This window comes from Microcebus murinus, chromosome X, assembly GCF_040939455.1.
Source record: "Microcebus murinus isolate Inina chromosome X, M.murinus_Inina_mat1.0, whole genome shotgun sequence".
Lineage (NCBI taxonomy): Eukaryota > Metazoa > Chordata > Mammalia > Primates > Cheirogaleidae > Microcebus > Microcebus murinus.
Genome location: NC_134136.1, coordinates 77918211 through 77937055, shown reverse-complemented (window position 1 = coordinate 77937055; position 18845 = coordinate 77918211). Strand labels below are relative to the sequence as shown.

At 39.7% G+C, this 18845-nt stretch overlaps 1 protein-coding gene across 3 annotated transcripts in view; it reads left to right on the top strand.

The window, feature by feature from the left end:
• The window catches only part of PHF8 (PHD finger protein 8), a 113676-nt gene that overhangs the window by 58320 nt on the left and 36511 nt on the right, over positions 1–18845 (top strand). For all 3 annotated transcript variants that reach the window (XM_012756847.3, XM_012756852.3, XM_012756853.3), the window contains 4 exons: positions 2148–2323; positions 2619–2704; positions 3220–3353; positions 3922–4232. In XM_012756847.3, the coding sequence (XP_012612301.1) occupies positions 2148–2323; positions 2619–2704; positions 3220–3353; positions 3922–4232 (707 nt within the window). The remainder of the gene's footprint in view (positions 1–2147; positions 2324–2618; positions 2705–3219; positions 3354–3921; positions 4233–18845) is intronic.

Sequence of the window (18845 nt, the reverse complement as noted above, 5' to 3'; positions counted from 1 at the left end):
AACTCTATGTTTAGCTTTTTAAGAAATTTCCAAGCATTATTCCAAAGTGTCTGTACCATTTTACATTTCAACCAACAATCATAAGTTTTTCCATATACTAGCCAATACTTGTTATTTTTTGTCTTTTTGATTATAGCCATTGTGGTGGATGTAAAGTGGTATCTTTTGTGTGTTTTTTTAAAAATAAAAATTGTATACATTCAAGGTATACAATGTGATATTTGATATACAGCTATACTATGAAATGATTACTACTAATTAGTCAATCTAATTAACATATCTATCAGCTCACATAGTTACCATTTTTGTGTGTGTATTTGTATGTGGTGAGAATATTCAGATCTACTCTCAGGAAATTTCAAGTATACAATACAGTATTAACTATAGTCACCTTGCCGTACATTACAGCTGTAGAACTTATCCATCCTACATAACTGAAACTTTGTACCCCATTCACCTTCCCTTAATAACCACTATTGTACACTTTGCTTCTATTAGTTTAACTTTTTAAGATTCCACATATAAGTGAGATCACGCAGTATTTTTTCCTGCGGCTTGTTTCACTTAACATAATATCTTCCAGGTTCATCTATGTTGTCACAAATGGCAGGATGGTTTTGATTTGCATTTCCCTAATGACTTATGATGTTGAATATCGTTGAGTATCTTTTTGTATGATTATTGGCCATTTGTATATCATATTTGGAGAAATGTCTGTCCAGACCCTTTGCCTTTTTTTTTTTTTCTTTTTTTTTTGAGACAGGGTCTCCCTCTGTCTTCTGGGCTAGAGTGCAATGATGTCATCATAGCTCAATGCAACTGTAAACTCCTAGGCTCAAGCGATCTTCCTCTTTCAATCTCCTGAGTAGCTGAGACTACAGGCAGGTGACACAATGCTTGGCTAATTTTTCTATTTTTTGTAGAGATGGGGTCTTGCTCTTGCTCAGGCTTGTTTTGAACTCTTGGCTTCAAGCAATCCTCCCACCTTGGCCTACCAAAGTGCTAGGATTACAGGCATAAACCACTGTGACTGGCCTTGTTGCTCGTTTTTAAATAGGCTTATTTTATTATTGACTTCTAAGAGTTCTTTAAATATTCTGGATATAAAACCTTTGCCAAGGCCGGGCCCGGTGGCTCACGCCTGTAATCCTAGCACTCTGGGAGGCCGAGGCAGGCGGATTGCTCGAGGTCATGAGTCAAAACCAGCCTGAGCAAGAGTGAGACCCCGTCTCTATTATAAATAGAAAGAAATTAATTGGCTAACTAATATATATAGAAAAAAAAAATGAGCCGGGCATAGTGGCACATGCCTGTCGTCCCAGCTACTTGGGAGGCTGAGGCAGGAGGATTGCTTGAGCCCAGGAGTTTGAGGTTGCTGTGAGCTAGGCTGACGCCACGGCACTCATTCTAGCCTGGGCAACAGAGTGAGACTCTGTCTCAAAAAAAAAAAACAAAAAAAAAAAACCTTTGCCAGATACATGATTTGCAAATATTTTCTCCCAGTCTGTGGCTTGTCTTTTCATTTTCTTAATGGTTTCTTTTGAAGCATAAAAGTTGAAAATTTTCCCTAATCCCAGGTCACAAAGATATTTTTCTATATTTTGTTGTATAAATTTTTATCATTTTAGCTTTTACTTTTAGATCTGTAATATATTTTGAGTTAATTTTTGTGTATGATGTAAGGGTCCATATTCATTTCTTTGCATATGGATAACCAGTTGTCTCAGCACCATTTGTTGAAAGGACCATCCTTTCCTCCACTGAATTGCCTTAGCCTCTGTGTCTGAAATCTGTTGACCATAAATTTAAGGGTTTATTCAGGACTCATAGTTCTGTTTCTCTGATCTGTATGTCTGTCTTTATGCCAATATCACACTGCCTTGATTACCATGGATTTAGAGTAAGCTTTTAAATTGAATAGTATAAGTCCTTCACCTTTGTTATTTTGCAAAATTGTTTTGGCTGTGTTAGGTCTTTGCATGTCCATATACCTTTTACTATCAGCTTTTCAATTTTTACAAAAAAGCTGGCTGGATTTTGATTGAGATTGGGATTGCATCGACTCTGTAGATCAATTTGGGGAAAATTGCCATCTTGATAATATGTATGACTATTTTTTTTTATGTTCTCTTTCCTGTTTTCTCTAGTGCCAAGAGGATGAAGAGCCTATCCAAGTCTCGGCGAGCCAAGATTGCAAAGAAGGCAGAGAAGACTAGGCTGGTGGCAGGACAGGTGATGGAGGATGAATTTGACTTGGATTCAGATGATGAGCTACAGATTGACGAAAGATTGGGAAAGAAGGCGACTCTGATAATAAGACCAAGTGTGTCTCTGTTCTTTCTCTTTCCTTCCCTACCCATTTTGCATTAGTTTTTGACCCCTGTGATAGACTCCAGACCTTATGCCTGAGCTTGTAGACATTCTAATTTACTAAGCTCTATAGGCCTCCATTGTTTCCTTTGTTCTAGAGATTTAGTTGTCAGCTGATTCCTAAACTCTCTGAATTGGTCATCTGAGATCTTTATTTCCAGTAAAATTAGTCTTATTTTTCTTCCTCTGGGTATTTGGTTCAAATGCTAATCTTAGCTTCATAATAAGTGCATTCCATTGTTTTCTAGAATTTCCTCGGAAATTACCCCGTGCGAAACCTTGCTCTGACCCCAACCGAGTTCGTGAACCAGGAGAAGTTGAGTTTGACATTGAGGTAGGAGCCTGCCCTGTATCTAGTCATCTTCTCATTCTGGTCACAGAGACAGAAGATAGATTGTCATTCTAGTTGGGGAAAGGGGGAAGACAGCCTATGCCTTCAACTCTCGAAATATTTACAAAGTGAAAGATTGTATGTTAAGTGCTGCTGAGCATATAAATGGAAGATTACAATTTAGTTGAAATATTTTAAAAGTCCCTTAGTACAGAGGAGAATAAAAGGCAGTGTGATGTAGCAGAAAGTACATCTGATTTGGAGTATCTGCTGTGCCCTTACATGAATTATTTAACTTTACTGAACCTTAGTTTTCTTATCTGTAAAATTGGAATTATATGATACCTACCTCACTAAGATGCTGTGGAGATTAAGATGAAAGAATGAATATTCTGCTTAGTACTTGGTCTATACTGGTGCTCAGAAGATTAGTATCAGGAGTCAGACCGTCAACTCTATATTGGGGCCGTACTGAATGAACCCTGGATAGTTGAGGTGATATGCTTTCTCTCCAACAGGAGGACTATACAACAGATGAGGACATGGTGGAAGGGGTTGAAGGCAAGCTTGGGAATGGGAGTGGAGCTGGTGGAATTCTTGATCTGCTCAAGGCCAGCAGGCAGGTGGGGGGACCTGACTATGCTGTCCTTACGTGAGTATTGGCTTTGCTCTCCCCTTTTCATTCAGACAGCACCCACCTCCCACCCAAGGAGCTAGGTTAGCCAATCAGATATTTATTGAGCCATTTAAGTGGACACAGAATTATCCAGAGCATTTGGGCTGAAAGAATAAAGTAGGCATTAAACCTGTCCTGAGGAACTTAAGATTTGACAGTGATAGGATGTGTAGACTTCAAAGGCAGTCAGTTTTGGACACTTTGGAAGTTCTAAGAGGGGCTGCAAGATTCATGGAAGGAGAACTGTTAAAAAGAAAGAATTCAGCATGGGTGAACAGAGAGGGAGGTGTGCCCCCTTTTTGCCACCTTGCCTGTTGTCTGTAGAGAGATTTTAAAGCAAGAAAGACTGACTTTTCATGAAAACAGTCTGATACTATCCTGATCCTTTAGCTTGATTTCTAATTTTTCACTTTGAATGGTTCTCCCCTTCTTCCTCTCACCCTGATACCCACAGCTGTTGCCCCTTCTCCCTGAGTATTTTGATGACTGGTTTCTTCTGACACCTAAAGAAACTCCCTCAGCATTTTTCCTCTGTCCCTTGCAGCGAGGCCCCAGCCTCTCCCAGCACTCAGGAGGCCATCCAGGGCATGCTATGCATGGCCAACCTGCAGTCCTCATCGTCCTCACCAGCTACCTCCAGCTTGCAGGCCTGGTGGACCGGGGGTCAGGACCGAAGCAGTGGGAGCTCCAGCAGTGGGCTGGGCACGGTGTCTAACAGTCCTGCTTCCCAGCGCACCCCAGGGAAGCGGCCCATCAAGCGGCCAGCATACTGGAGAACTGAGAGCGAGGAGGAGGAGAATGCCAGTCTGGATGAACAGGACAGCTTGGGAGCATGCTTCAAGGATGCAGAGTATAGTAAGGGCAGCTAAGCATGTGGGTCCAGGCCAGAAGGGGTTCCCTCATTCCCATTCTCAATCCCAGTCCCAATAAAGAACAGCCTGTAGTGAGCAAAGGCCTGGCCTTACACCTGATACTTAGTTTCTCTGAGCCATGTTTTCCTAATTTGTAAAATGGTGATATCTCACAGGTTGATGTAAGAATTAGAGATTATGCTTGCACAGAGCATCTGGTACAGTTTCTTGTTCGTGGGAAGCCCTCAAAAAATGGTAGCTGTTATAATTAGCTATCATCTATTTTTAGTACTATCCGACCTTCACTGCTGGTGACTCTTTTTTCCTCTTGCCTATTTTACTTCCATCACCTGTATTGTTTGTGTTCTATGTCAGCCAGTTTATCCCTTGCAAAGTTATTTAATGAACTTTCAGTGGGCTTTTTACATTTAAAAGATGACTTATCTTTTAACCACTGTTTATTGAGTACTGCAAAGCACTTTTTTGTGTAATAAGGTGACTAATGTGGGTTTTAATTTTAATATTTTCAAAAATTACACAAATATGGTTAATGCTCATTGACCCAAATTAGAACAAAACAGAGAAAGGAAAAATTCTTTTTGACTAACACTCTTCCCTCTTTGAGCCCAAAGATAACCTTTGTTATAAGTTTGATGTATACCTTTAATTTTGTTGTGTTTACATCCATATGTAGACATATGTAGATAGAGGTACAGTTTTCTTTAGTGTGTGTGGTTCTGCAGCTTGCTTAGGTATCTTTCAACATCAGTTTGTAGAGATCTACCTCATCAATACATAGTGATCTACCTGCTGCATAGTATTCTATAGCATAAATGTATATCATATGTTTAATCGTTTTTATTTTTACTAACAGTGTTGCAGTATAAACTCTTGTATGTAACCTTTTGTGCCTATATTAGCATTTCTCTAGAGTAGATAGACCTACTGGGTTGAAGGGTATGTGCAAGCAAATGTTAATAAATATTGCCAGATTTCCCCCTAAAAGGGCCAGTATCTGAGCAGTGTTTGAGAAATACCTGTTTCCTTACAGCCTTACCAGTGGTGGATACTATCAGCTTTTTAAATTTCTGCCAACCCCGTGGCAAAAGATGGTGTCTCTGTTTGTTTTGTGTGTTTATTGACTCTTCTTTATTCATTTTCTGTGAATTATCTATTTAATCTTTCAGCCATTTTTCTTTTCTTTTGAGACAGAGTCTCACTCTGTTGCCTGGGCTAGAGTGCCATGGCATCAGCCTAGCTCACAACAACCTCAAATACCTGGGCTCAAGCAATCCTTCTGCCTCAGCCTCCCAAGTAGCTGGGACAACAAACATGCACCACCATGCCTGGCTTTTTTATTTATATATATATATATATATATATATATATATATATATATATATATATATATATATATATTTTTTTTTTTTTTTTAGTTGTCCAGCTAATTTCTTTCTATTTTTAATTATTATTTTTTTTGATCCAGAGTCTTGCTTTGTTGCCCAGGCTAGAGTGAGTACCGTGGAGTCAGCCTAGCACACAGCAACCTCAAACTCCTGGGCTCAAGCGATCCTGCTGCCTCAGCCTCCCAAGTAGCTGGGACTACAGGCATGTGCCACCATGCCCGGCTAATTTTTTCTATATATATTAGTTGGCCGATTAATTTGTTTCTATTTATAGTAGAGACTGGGTCTCGCTCAGGCTGGTTTTGAACTCCTGACCTCGAGCAATCCGCCTGCCTCAGCCTCCCAGAGTGCTAGGATTACAGGCGTGAGCCACCTCGCCTGGCCTCTATTTTTTAGTGGAGATGGGGTCTTGCTCTTGCTGAGGCTGATCTCAAACTGCTGAGCTCAAACGTTCGGCCCGCCTCGGCCTCCCAGAGTGCTAGGATTACAGGTGTGAGCCACCACGCCTGGCCTTTCACCCATGTTTCTATTGGGATGTTTGTTTTTCTTATTGATTTGTAGGAGTTCTTTATATATTCTAGATTTGTTGGAGTGTTTTTGTATATTCTAGATACTTTAGGAAAATATTTTCTTTCAGACTATTATATTTTATGTATGGTGCCTTTTAGCATGTAGAATATTTCAATTTTTATGTAGTTATCTTTATGAATTTTTTATAGTTTTTTGTATTTTATATTTTGAGTAAGAGGGCCTTCTTATTCACCTAAAACTGTATAGGAGTTAAAATTTTAGCTCTTTATCTGGAATTAAGTTTTGTGAATTGTGGGAGGTAAGAATCTGAATTTATTTTTTTTCCACATGGATAGTCTATTTGCCCCAATACCATTTATTGACTAGTTCATCATTATCCCCTGATTCCAAATTTCACCTTTGTCATAAACTAAATTCCCATATATATGTGGATTTATTTTTCTACTTTAGTCCCAGTTCTGTGTCTAAATACCTATGTGACCATAGGCAAGCTAGTTAACCTTACCGTGCCTCTCTGTGATAAAAGTACCTACCTCGTAGGTTGTTGGGAGGGTTAAATAAATATACATAAAGCACTTAAAACATTGCCCAGCACATGGTAAGTACTACGTGTTATATATTAGTAATATTATTCCATTCCATAAAATCAATTTGTTCACCTACAGTACCATGTAGGTTAGTTGCTATGGGCCTTGTTTCTGGTAGAGCAAATCCCCTCTGCAGACCTTGTTTGGACCTGAGGAGAGCACAGATGCTCAGCAAGTCTCACATTGTCTGAGCTAAGCTGTGGTTGATCTTAGAGATTTGCCAAGTTCCCTTGGCCACTGACCCTACCTTCAGCAGTCAGTCACATTGACCAGTCAAGACATCTGGTCTTCATTTAATCAGTCCTGGCAGAAGAAACAGCTCATTCAGCGTCTGCTTCCCCCTTCCCCTCCCTGTTTTGCCCAGCAACACTGGAAAGGCAGTTTAACAAGGAAAGACCTCACTACTTATTTTTCCAGAATTTTGAAGCTGCTATTGAGCTTTTTCTATTCCAGATGAATTTTGGAATCAGCTTGTCCAATTCCATTTTATTAGGATTGCATGACATTTGTAGATTAATTTATGGTGACTGACATCTTTTATCAGAGGCCTTTCTACTATAATTGAATATGTGCATTCCTGAAAAACCTTGTGTCCTGAAAATTTGTACACTAAAAATAGGGCATATAAGAAAAAGAGATTGGGACCATAGCTCTCAAAATTTGTGTGATTTTGAACCCATAACACTGACCCAACTAATAGTAGTCCTAATAATAATCCTTGCTCAGTTAGAGCCCATTGGCATTTGCACTCGGCATCAATTAGTGAATCTTCTATAATCTTAAGCCCCGGACTCAGGTTTCCTTTTTCCAGGTGTTGTTTCTTGAGGACATTTGCTTAAAATGGATACCAGCTTTATCAAATTAAAATCTTATCTGGGGCCTAGTCTTAGCGATTTTTCTTTTTTAACCACTTCGGTACCGCGCTCACCTGCCGCAAAACCTTGCCCACAGCCAGCACTCATAGCCCGCAAGATAGTTTGTGCTGTGCATTGATGATGAATCCGTTTTGCTCTTGTGTGATGAGGAAAGATTGAAATCACTGAAAGCTTGTTTTACTTTACAGGCAGCTTTAGGAAAATAACTATAATAACTTCTACTAAGGACTTGTTAAAAGGTCACAGATTCGTAGTAACTTATTAGCTGAATGTACACACTGCAACTGCAGAGGTAAAAGTAAAAGCTTTTGGCTGTCGACTAAAGTCGACGCTCAGCTATGCGCCTTCATATCACGGCTGTCGGCTAAAGTTGACACTTGTGTTCATCTGTGGCTGTGGACTGTCGATGCTGGTACCGAAGTCGTTAAAAACACGTAAAGGGGTCGGACGTGGTGGCTCACGCCTGTAATCCTATCACTCTGGAAGGCTGAGGCGGGCGGATTGTTTGAGCTCAGGAGTTGGAGACCAGCCTGAGCAAGAGTGAGACCCCATCTCTACTAAAAATAGAAGGAAATTAGCTGGGCAACTAAAAATATATATATAAAAAATTAGCTGGGCATGGTGGCACATGCCTGTAGTCCTAGCTACTTGGGAGGCTGAGGCAGGAGGATTGCTTGAGCCCAGGAGTTTGAGTTTGCTGTGAGCTAGGCTGATGCCACGGTACTCTAGCCTGGGCAACAGAGTGAGACACTGTCTCAAAAAAAAGAAAAAAAAAAACACGTAAGGAAATGTCTTTGCAACTTCTGCTCTCTCAGCTAGCCTCCTGTCACCAGAACTTAATTTTGTAGAAAACAGTACAGCCATTTACTTTTTCTCTGACAAGAGACACTATTGTAGGATTTTTGGCTTTTGTCTATACATCTTTATGTGTTGCTAAGGCTTTCTCTGTAGTTTTGAGAAAATCTACCATGGTTAAAAACAACATGTCAGGGCAAATTGCTAAACACCTTGTGGACAGCATTAACATGATTTCCCTATTTTTTTTTTTTTTTTTTTTTTGAGACAGAGTCTCACTTTGTTGCCCAGGCTAGAGTGAGTGCCGTGGCGTCAGCCTAGCTCACAGCAACCTCACACTCCTGGGCTCAGCAATCCTTCTGCCTCAGCCTCCCAAGTAGCTGGGACTACAGGCATGCGCCACCATGCCTGGCTAATTTTTTGTATATATATATTTTTAGTTGACCAATTAATTTCTTTCTATTTTTGGTAGAGACGGGGTCTCGCTCAGGCTGGTTTCGAACTCCTGACCTTGAGCAATCCGCCCGTCTCGGCCTCCCAAAGTGCTAGGATTACAGGCGTGAGCCACCGCGCCCGGCCGATTTCCCTATTTATCTTTTGGGTATGAACAGTCACTAAGCAGGCCCTCTTGTTTTTCTGTCTTCAAACATAGTCTGTCTCTCCATTTATTTAGGTCTTTTTGTATATCTCTTCTTTGGCTTATTTCTTCTTTATTCTTTTGTATTTTATTTTGATTCCTATGAAAAGTGGCATCTTTTTATATATTACATTTTCTAATTGGCTATTGTTAATATGGAGGAAAATAGTTGATTTCTCCATGTTGATCCTGTGTTGGACTGCTTTACCGTACTTTTTAGTTCTATTAGTTTTTCAGTTAATTGAGTTCTTGAGGTAGGTGATCTCTGTGCCCTATATTAGTTTAGTAGAGCTACCATAATAAAATACCACAGACTGGGCGGCTTAAACAATAGAAATTTATTTTTTCACATTTCTTGAGGCTGAATGTCGAAGATGAAGATGCTGGCAGGATTTGTTTCTCCTGAGGGCTCCTTTCCTGGCTTGCAGATGGCCTCCCTGTTGCAAACATGCCTCTAATGTCTCTCTCTGTGTCCTAATTGCCTTCTCTTAATAAGGTCACCAGTCAGATTGGATTAGGGCCCACCCAAATGGTCTCATTTTAACTTAATGCCTTCTTTAAAGGCCCTGCATCTAAATATAGTCACATTCTGAATACTGTGGGTTAGGGCTTCAACATAGGGATTTGTGGAGAGCGGGACACAGTTCATCCTATAACATCCATTTTCTTTCTAGTATTCATACCTCTAGCTTTTTCTAGTTTCATTACAATGTTGAGTCACAGTGATGATAGGGGGCATCCTTATGCCGTTTCAAACTTTAAAGGTAATGTTGTCAATGTTTATCCACTCAATAGGTGGGTTTTTGTAGGTCTCTGATAGGCTATTCTTATAAATTTCAGGAGTTTCTATCTCTAGTTCAAAAAGTTTTTGTTTTAAAATTAAGAGTGGTATTAGGTTTTATTAGATAGTTTTTGACATCTTTTGGCATTTTGATGCAAATATATAGTATTTCTATGCTATTAAGAATTTAATATTAGAATTACTGATTTTAAATTGACTTTTTTTGAGATTAGGTGTACTTGGTTGTGGTATTTAACAATTGTTTGTCTAGTTTATTTGATTGCCAATCTTTACAAAAACTAGTTTTTGGTTTTATTGATAATCTCTGGTATTTATTATTTTCTTGATTTCTGATATTATTTTATTCCCTTATTTAATGTTCTTGGTCTCACATCTTGAGTTAAAAGCTCTGCTGATTTATTTTCAATCTACTTTTTGATAAAGGATTGCTTTTATTTTTAAAATTAATATAAAATAAATTGTCTTTTTTTGTATATACATGTTTAGATTTTTGTAACCACCATAATCAGGATGTAGAAAACTTTGATCAGCCCCTAAACTCCCTTATGTTATTATCCTCTTTGTAGTCATGCTCTCCCTCTACTCCTCACCCCTGAAAACCACTAGTCTCCTCAACATCACTGTGGTTTTGCCTTTGCTAGAATGTCAGATAAGTAGAATTATGCAGTATGTAATATTTTGACACTGACATCTTTTAGTCAGCATAAATGCCTTTAAAATACATTATGGTGCTGTATGTCAATAACCTGTTCCTTTCTATTGTTGAGTAATATTCTAGTGTATAGATACAAAGGACATTTGAGTTAATTCCAGTTTGAGGCAGTTATGAATGGAGCCACTGGGAATATTCATGTATAGGTTTTTGTCTGACCTTGAGTTTTCATTTCTCTAGGGAAAATACCTAGGAATGGGATTCCTGGATGGCATAAGGCAGTGGATGTTTTCATTTTATAAGAAACTGCCAACTGTTTGCCAGAGTGATTATACCATTTTATATTCCCATTAGCAATGTGTGAGAGTTTCAGTCGCTCTTCATACTTGTCAGCACTTGGTATTGTCAGTACATTTATCTTAGTAATCCTAATAAGTGTATAGTGATATCTCATTTAATGGCACATCTAATGGCTAATTATATTGAACATCTTTCCATGTGTTTGCCATTCATGTATCCCCTTTTTGAAGTGTCTTTAAACACACATTTTTTTTATTTTGGCATATTATGGGGGTACAAATTTTAAGGTTTCAATAAATGCCCTTTCCTCCCCTCCCACCACAAGTCTGAGTTTCCAGCATGACCATCCCCCAGATGGTGCACATCTCACTCATTATGTATGTATATACTCGCCCTCCTCCCCCGTACCACCTGCCCAATACCCTATTACTGTAGTACCTATGTGTCCACTTAGGTGCTGCTCAGTTAATACCAGTTTGCTGGTGAGTATATGTGGTGCTTGTTTTTCCATTCTTGGGATACTTCACTTAGTAGTATGGGTTCCAGCTCTAACCAGGAAAATATAAGATGTGCTATATCACCATTGTTTCTTAGAGCTGAATAGTACTCCATGGTATACATATACCACATTTTATTAATCCATTCTTGGATTGATGGGCACTTGGGCTGTTTCCACAGCCTTGCAATTATGAATTGTGCTGCTATAAACATTCAGGTACAGGTGTCTTTTTTGTAGAGTGTCATTGGATCTTTTGGGTAGATGCCCAGTAATGGGATTGCTGGATCAAATTGTAGATCCGCTTGTATCACTTTAAGGTATCTCCATATTGCTTTCCACAGAGGTTGAACTAGTTTGCAGTCCCACCAGCAGTGTAGGAGTGTTCCTCTCTCTCCGCATCCACGCCAGCATTTGTTATTTGGAGACTTTTTGATAAAGGCCATTCTCACTGGAGTTAACTGATATCTCATTGTGGTTTTGATTTGCATTTCCCTGATGATTAGATATGTTGAGCATTGTTTCATATGCTTGTTGGCCATTCTTCTGTCTTCTTTAGAAAAGTTTTTGTTAAAGTCATTTGCCCACTTTTTGATAGGGTTATTTGATTTTTTTCTTGCTGATTTTTGTGAGTTCTAAGTATATTCTAGTTATCAGCCCCTTATCAGATACGTAGGATACAAAAATTTTCTATCATTCTGTAGGTTATCTGTTTCCTTTCATGACCATTTCTTTGGCTGTGCAGAAGCTTTTTAGTTTGATCATGGCCCATTTATTTTTGTTGCTGCTGTGATTGCCTTTGGGGTCTTCTTCATAAATTCTTTGCCTAGGCCAATGTCAAAGAGAGTGTTTCCAACATTTTCCTCTAGAATTCTAATAGTTTCATACCTTAGGTTTAAGTCTGTTATCTAGCGTGAGTTGATATTTGTGAGAGGTAAAAGATGTGGGTCCTGCTTCAGCGTTCTACAAGTGGCTATCCAGTTTTCCCAGCACCATTTATTGAAAAGGGATTCTTTTCCCCAGCGTATGTTTTTGTCTGCTTTGTCGAAGATTAGATGGCTATATGAGGATGGTTTTATATCAGGATTCTCAGATCTGTTCCACTGGTCAATATTCCTATTTTGTGCCAACACCAGATTGATTTAATTACTACAGCTTCGTAGTATAGTTTGATATCTGGCATATTAATACCTCCCATTTTGTTTTTGTTGCCTAGAATTGCTTTGGATATTCGGGGTTTTCTTTGGTTCCATACGAAGAGTAAAATTATTTTTTCTATATCTGTGAAGAATGCTGATAGGATTTTAATAGGTATTGCATTGAATCTATAGATCAGTTTGGGTAGTATGGACATTTTAATGATGTTGAGTCTGGCGACCCACGAACATGGAACAGATTTCCTTCCTCAGTGTTTCATAGTTCTCCCTGTAGAGGTCTTTTACCTCCTTGATTAAGTATATTCCTAGGAACTTTAATTTCTTTGTTGCTACTGTGAAGGGAATTGAGCCTTTGATTTGGATCTCAATTTGATTGTTATTGGCGTATATGAATGCCTCTGATTTATGTGTATTAATTTTGTATCCTCAGACTTTACTAAATTCATTGATCAGTTCCAGGAGTTTCTTGGTTGAATCTTTGGGGTTTTCTAAATATAATTTCATATCATCAGCAAACAGTGAAAGTTTGATCTCTTCTGCCCCTATTTGGATACCTTTAATTCCACTTTCTTGTCTGATTGCTATAGCCAGGACTTCCAGCACTATGTTGAATAGAAGTGGAAATAGTGGACAGCCTTGTCTGGTTCCAGTTCTAAGTGGGAATGATTTCAATTTTTCCCCATTTAGTATGATGTTGGCTATGGGTCTGTCATATATGGCTTGTATCATTTTTAGGTATGTCCCTTCTATGCCTATTTTCTTATGTGTTCGTATCATGAAAGGGTGTTGGATTTTTTCAAAAGCTTTTTCTCTATCTATTGAAAGAATCATGTGGTCTTTGTTTTTGCTTCTGTTTATGTGGTGAATTGCATTTATAGATTTACATATGTTGAACCATTCCTGCATCCCTGGGATGAATCCCACTTGGTCGTGATGGATTATTTTTTTGATAAGCGTCTGGACTTGGTTAGCTAGGATTTTGTTGAAAATTTTTGCATCTATATTCATTAGGGATATTGATGTGTAGTTTTCTTTTTTTGTTGCATCCTTTCCTGGTTTTGGTATCAGAGGAATATTCGCTTCATAAAAGTTTTCAGGGAGGTTTCCGTTCTTCTCGATGTTGTGGAATAGTTTCTGCAAGATAGGCACAAGTTCTGCTTTGTAAGTGTAGTAAAATTCGAGTGTGAAACCATCTGGACCGAGACTTTTCTTCTTCGGGAGATTTTTTTTTTTAATTTTTTTTTTATTTTGGCATATTATGGGGGTACAGATTTTAAGGTTTCAATAAATGCCCATTTCCCCCCCTCCCCCCAAAAGTCTGAGTCTCCATCATGACCATCCCCCAGATGGTGCACATCTCACTCATTGTGTATGTATATACCCGCCCCCCTCCCCCCTCCCACCTCCCCAATACCCTATTACTGTAGCACCTATGTGTCCACTTAGGTGCTACTCAGTTAATACCAGTTTGCTGGAGAATATATCTGGTGCTTGTTTTTCCATTCTTGGGATACTTCACTTAGTAGTATGGGTTCCAGCTCTAACCAGGAAAATATAAGATGTGCTATATCACCATTGTTTCTTAGAGCTGAATAGTACTCCATGGTATACATATACCACATTTTATTAATCCATTCTTGGATTGATGGGCACTTGGGCTGTTTCCACAGCCTTGCAATTATGAATTGTGCTGCTATAAACATTCGAGTGTAGGTGTCTTTTTTGTAGAGTGTCACTGGATCATTTGGGTAGATGCCCAGCAATGGGATTGCTGGATCAAATGGTAGATTCACTTGTATCGCTTTAAGGTATCTCCATATTGCTTTCCACAGAGGTTGAACTAGTTTGCAGTCCCACCAGCAGTGTAGGAGTGTTCCTCTCTCTCCGCAACCACGCCAGCATTTATTGTTTGGAGATTTTTTGATACAGGCCATTCTCAATGGGGTTAAGTGATATCTCATTGTGGTTTTGATTTGCATTTCCCTGATGATTAGAGATGTTGAGCATTTCTTCATATGTTTGTTGGCCATTCTTCTGTCATCTTTAGAAAAAATTCTGTTCAAGTCCTTTGTCCACTTTTTAATGGGGTTATTTGATTTTTTCTTCCTAATTTTCGTGAGTTCTAAGTATATTCTAGTTATCAGTCCCTTATCGGATGCATAGGATGCAAAAATTTTCTCCCATTCTGTAGGTTGTCTGTTTACTTTCATGACTATTTCTTTGGCTGTGCAGAAGCTTTGTAGTTTGATTATGTCCCATTTATTTATTTTTGTTGCTGCTGTGATTGCCTTTGGGGACTTGTTCATAAACTCTTTGCCCAGGCCGATGTCTAGGAGAGTGTTTCCAACTTTTTTCTCTAGAGTTCTAATAGTTTCATATCTTAGGTTTAAGTCTGTTATCCAGCGTGAGTTGGTTTTTGTGAGAGGTGAAAGGTGTGGGTCCTGTTTTAGCCTTCTACAGGTGGCTATCCAGTTTTCTCAGCACCATTTATTGAAAAGGGATTCTATTGCCCAAGTAGCTGGGACTACAGGCATGCGCCACCATGCGCAGCTAATTTTTTCTATATATATTAGTTGGCCAATTAATTTCTTTCTATTTATAGTAGAGACAGGATCCCGCTCTTGCTCAGGCTAGTTTCGAACTCCTGACCTCGAGCAATCCGCCTGCCTCGGCCTCCCAGAGAGCTAGGATTACAGGCATGAGCCACCGCGCCTGGCCTAGGGAGATTTTTAATTACTGTTTCTATTTCAGCTGTTGAGATTGGTCTGTTCAGGAATTCTATTTCTTCCCGTTTGAGCCTAGGGAGGCTATGTATTTTTAGAAATTTGTTCATTTCCTCCACATTTTCTAGTACATAATTTTTTTTTAGTATTTGTAAATTATATCTTGTATCTCCTTGGGATCAGTTGTGATATCTCCTTTTTTGTTCCTGATGGAGCTTATTTGAGATTTCTCTTTTCTGCTTTTCATTAGCCTAGCCAATGGTGTGTCTATTTTGTTTATTTTTTCAAAGAACCAACTTTTTCTTTTATTAATCTCCTGTATAGCTTCCCTGTTTTCAATTTCTTTTAGTTGTGATTTGATCTTGTTGATTTCACTTCTTCTGCTGGGTTTGGGGTTGGTGTGTTCTTCTTTTCCAGTTCTTTGAGTCGTTTCATTGGATTGTCTATTTGTGCTCTTTTTGACTTTTGGTTATAGGCATTTATGGAAATAAATTCCTCTCGGAACTGCTTTAGCTGTCTCCCAGAGGAGTTGATAACTTGTCTCTTGATTGTCATTTTGGTCATAGAATTTTTTTATTTCTATCTTGATTTCTTTATTTATGAAGTAATCATTTACTAGGAGATTGTTTAATTTCCATGTTTTCGCGTAGAAATGTTAGTTTCTGTTATGGTTGATTTCTACTTTTATTTCACTGTGATTTGAGAAGATACGTGATATGATTTCTATTTTTTTAAATTTCTTGAGGCTTACTTTGTGTCCTAGGATATGGTCAATCTTAGAGAATGTCCTGTGAGCTGATGAGAAGAATGTATATTCAGCAAATTTTGGGTAGAATGTCCTGGAAATGTCAGTCAGATCCAGTTGTTCTAGAGTTTTGTTTAAGTCCATTATTTCTTTAATTTTCTGTTTGGAGGATCTGTCTCGTGCTGTCAGTGGGCTGTTGAAATCTCCGGTGATTATGGAGTTGCTGTTAATTAATTTGCTTAGATCCAGTAAGGTTTGCTTTATGAATCTGTGTTCACCTAAGTTGGGTGCATATATATTTAAAATTGTTATCTCTTCTTGTTGAACTGTGCCCTTCACCATTATATAATGACCCTCTTTGTCTTTCACTACTTTGGTTGGTTTAAAAACTAAATCATCTGAGATTAAAACTGCCACGCCAGCCTTCTTTTGGCTTCCACTTGCCTGGAATACTGATCTCCACCCCTTTACTTTTAGTCTCTATACATCCTTGCAGGTTAGATGTGTTTTCTGAAGACGGCATATACTTGGCTTGTATTTTCTTATCCATTCAGCCAGCCTGTGTCTCTTGAGTCGAGAGTTTAAGCCATTCACATTTATTCAGAGAACTGATAGGTGGGGTAGATTACTGTTTATTCTGTTGGGTTGGATGTTGTTGCTTTGATGTCTCTCTTGAGCCATTGTAATATCTGGCCTTTAATCTTTGGGTTTTGGTTGTTTTTATATTCGAGAGTTTTTATTTTGGTGTTCCGTGGGTAACACTGTTTTGAGTTCTTGTAGGGCTGGTCTTGTCTTGGTGAATTCTCTGAGACTTTGCTTATCTGAGAATGTCTTAATTTCTCCTTCATATATAAAGCTTAGTTTTGCAGGGTACAAAATTCTAGGCTGGGCATTATTTTGTTTCAAAAGAGTGAGAGTGGTGCCCCAGTGTCTCCTTGCTTGTATTGTTTCAGTTGAGAAATCAGGCGTTATTTGTATCAGTTTTTCTTTATATGTAACTTGCTTCTTTCGCCTTACAGCTTGTAGGAGGGTCTCTTTTGTTGATATTTTGATCAGTCTGATGACTACATGGTGTGATGTTTTCCTGTTTGCGTTGTATCTCCCAGGAGTCCTTTTGGCCTGTTGTATTTCTAATTCTAGGTTACTGGTTAGACCTGGGAAGTTTTCCTCAATTATTTCTTCAAAAAGCTGATCCAACCCTTGGATTTTTTCTTCTTCCTTCTCTGGAATCCACTGGACCCGAAGGTTATTTTTCTTCCTATAATCCCACAATTCTTGTAAGCTTTGGTCATGTCCCTTATTTTTCTGCTCTAGCTCTGTGATTAACTTATTTGATTTGAATCAATTGTCTTCCAGCTCTGAGATTCTTTCTTCTGTTTGGTCCACCCTATTTTTGAGGCTTTCCACTGTGTTTTGAATTTCCCTAAATATATTCTTCATTTCCAGGATATCAGATTGATTCTTCTTCAAGATGTCGATCTCCTTAGTGAATCTTTCTTCCAATTCTTGTATCTTCTTTGTAGTTTCTTTGTGTTGGTTATCCATTTTTTCTTGCATATCATTGAGCTTTCTTACAATCCAATTTTGATATTCTTCTTGTGTCATTTTAGTCTTTTGGGTTTGTTCAGACTCTGTTTTTTGAGAGCTGGTGTATCTCCTAGGGCGAGTATTTTCGGTTTGATTTTTTGAATTGCGTTGGGCCCTCCCCATCTGGATCAATTGCTAGAGCTCAGGCCTCTGGACTTTTGTAATTACTTTATCAACCACTGACGGGAGCTCTTCTGCCACACTTGCAAGGTTCCCCTGACTGGGGTAGTTTCAGCAGGTTCTCCCTAGATTGGGGGGAGAGTGGGTTTTCTTGTCTCGCCCTGCCTCCAGGGGTTGAGCTTACCACTTTCGGCAAGAGAGATACAGGCTGCGGGGAGGAGGTATCTCCCCAGTCTGCCCTGTACCCCTGCGCCCCAGTGGCTGTAACTCCCTTCGGCTGTTAGACTTCTCAGTAGTTTCTTGATGGAGCCAGGCCTGCCGAGCCAATCGCAGATTGTGTAGGGGTGGGATTTGCCAGGAGAGACTCTAGGCTCTGTCTGGGAGGGGGACTTGCTCGCTGACAGCTGGGCTGTGGACCCCCCTCAATGGCGACCGCTTGCCCACTCGCGGGGAACCAGTACTGGGGGCGACTGTTTAGGGTTCAGCAGGTGCCGGGTTGGGAGCCTGGGTCAATAGGGCGCTCCGTGCCCTCCTCCACACTGCCTGCCTAGTCGCCTGTTCAGCCACAGCCCTCGCTCTTACTGACCCGCCCTGTGTGGTTTTATTCACCCGGGGCAGTTCCAGCTTAAAGCCCCCGACTTAGTTGGTTACCAGAGGCAAGACCTCTAACTGCCTCCCTTGTCAGCACAGTTCAGATTCCTCCCGTCTTGGAGCCATCCTAGCACGGGGCTCAGGGGAGATCACGTTGTTTTCCACCATTAACTGCACTTTCCAGTGCCCTCTTCTGTTGCGATTTCATACCAGTTTCAGACAGATTTCTGGCTGGGTGGGTGTGGAGGTCAATGGGGAAGCAAGGAGTTCTCCTGTGGGTTGATCCCACTTCACCCCCTGGCCCATTGGGCCGGCGCCCTCCCACGCACCCTATTGTTTGCTTTGCACTCTCCAGAGAACGAGATGTTATCTCCCGATCACCTTGTTTTTCCTTTTATGAGAGTCCTGAGCTGAACCTCCGCAGATTCCTGATGCTTTCCTTGTAGTGGGGAGATCCACTCGCGTGTAGAAGACCAAGATCTGTGTCTCCTTTTCTGGGAGCAGGAGTCCCGGGGGTTACCTTTACTCCACCATTTTCCCCATTCCTCCTGGCATTTTTCAGTGTAATGTTTTTTTTTTCTTTTTTTGGCAGAGTCTCACTCTGTTGCCAGGG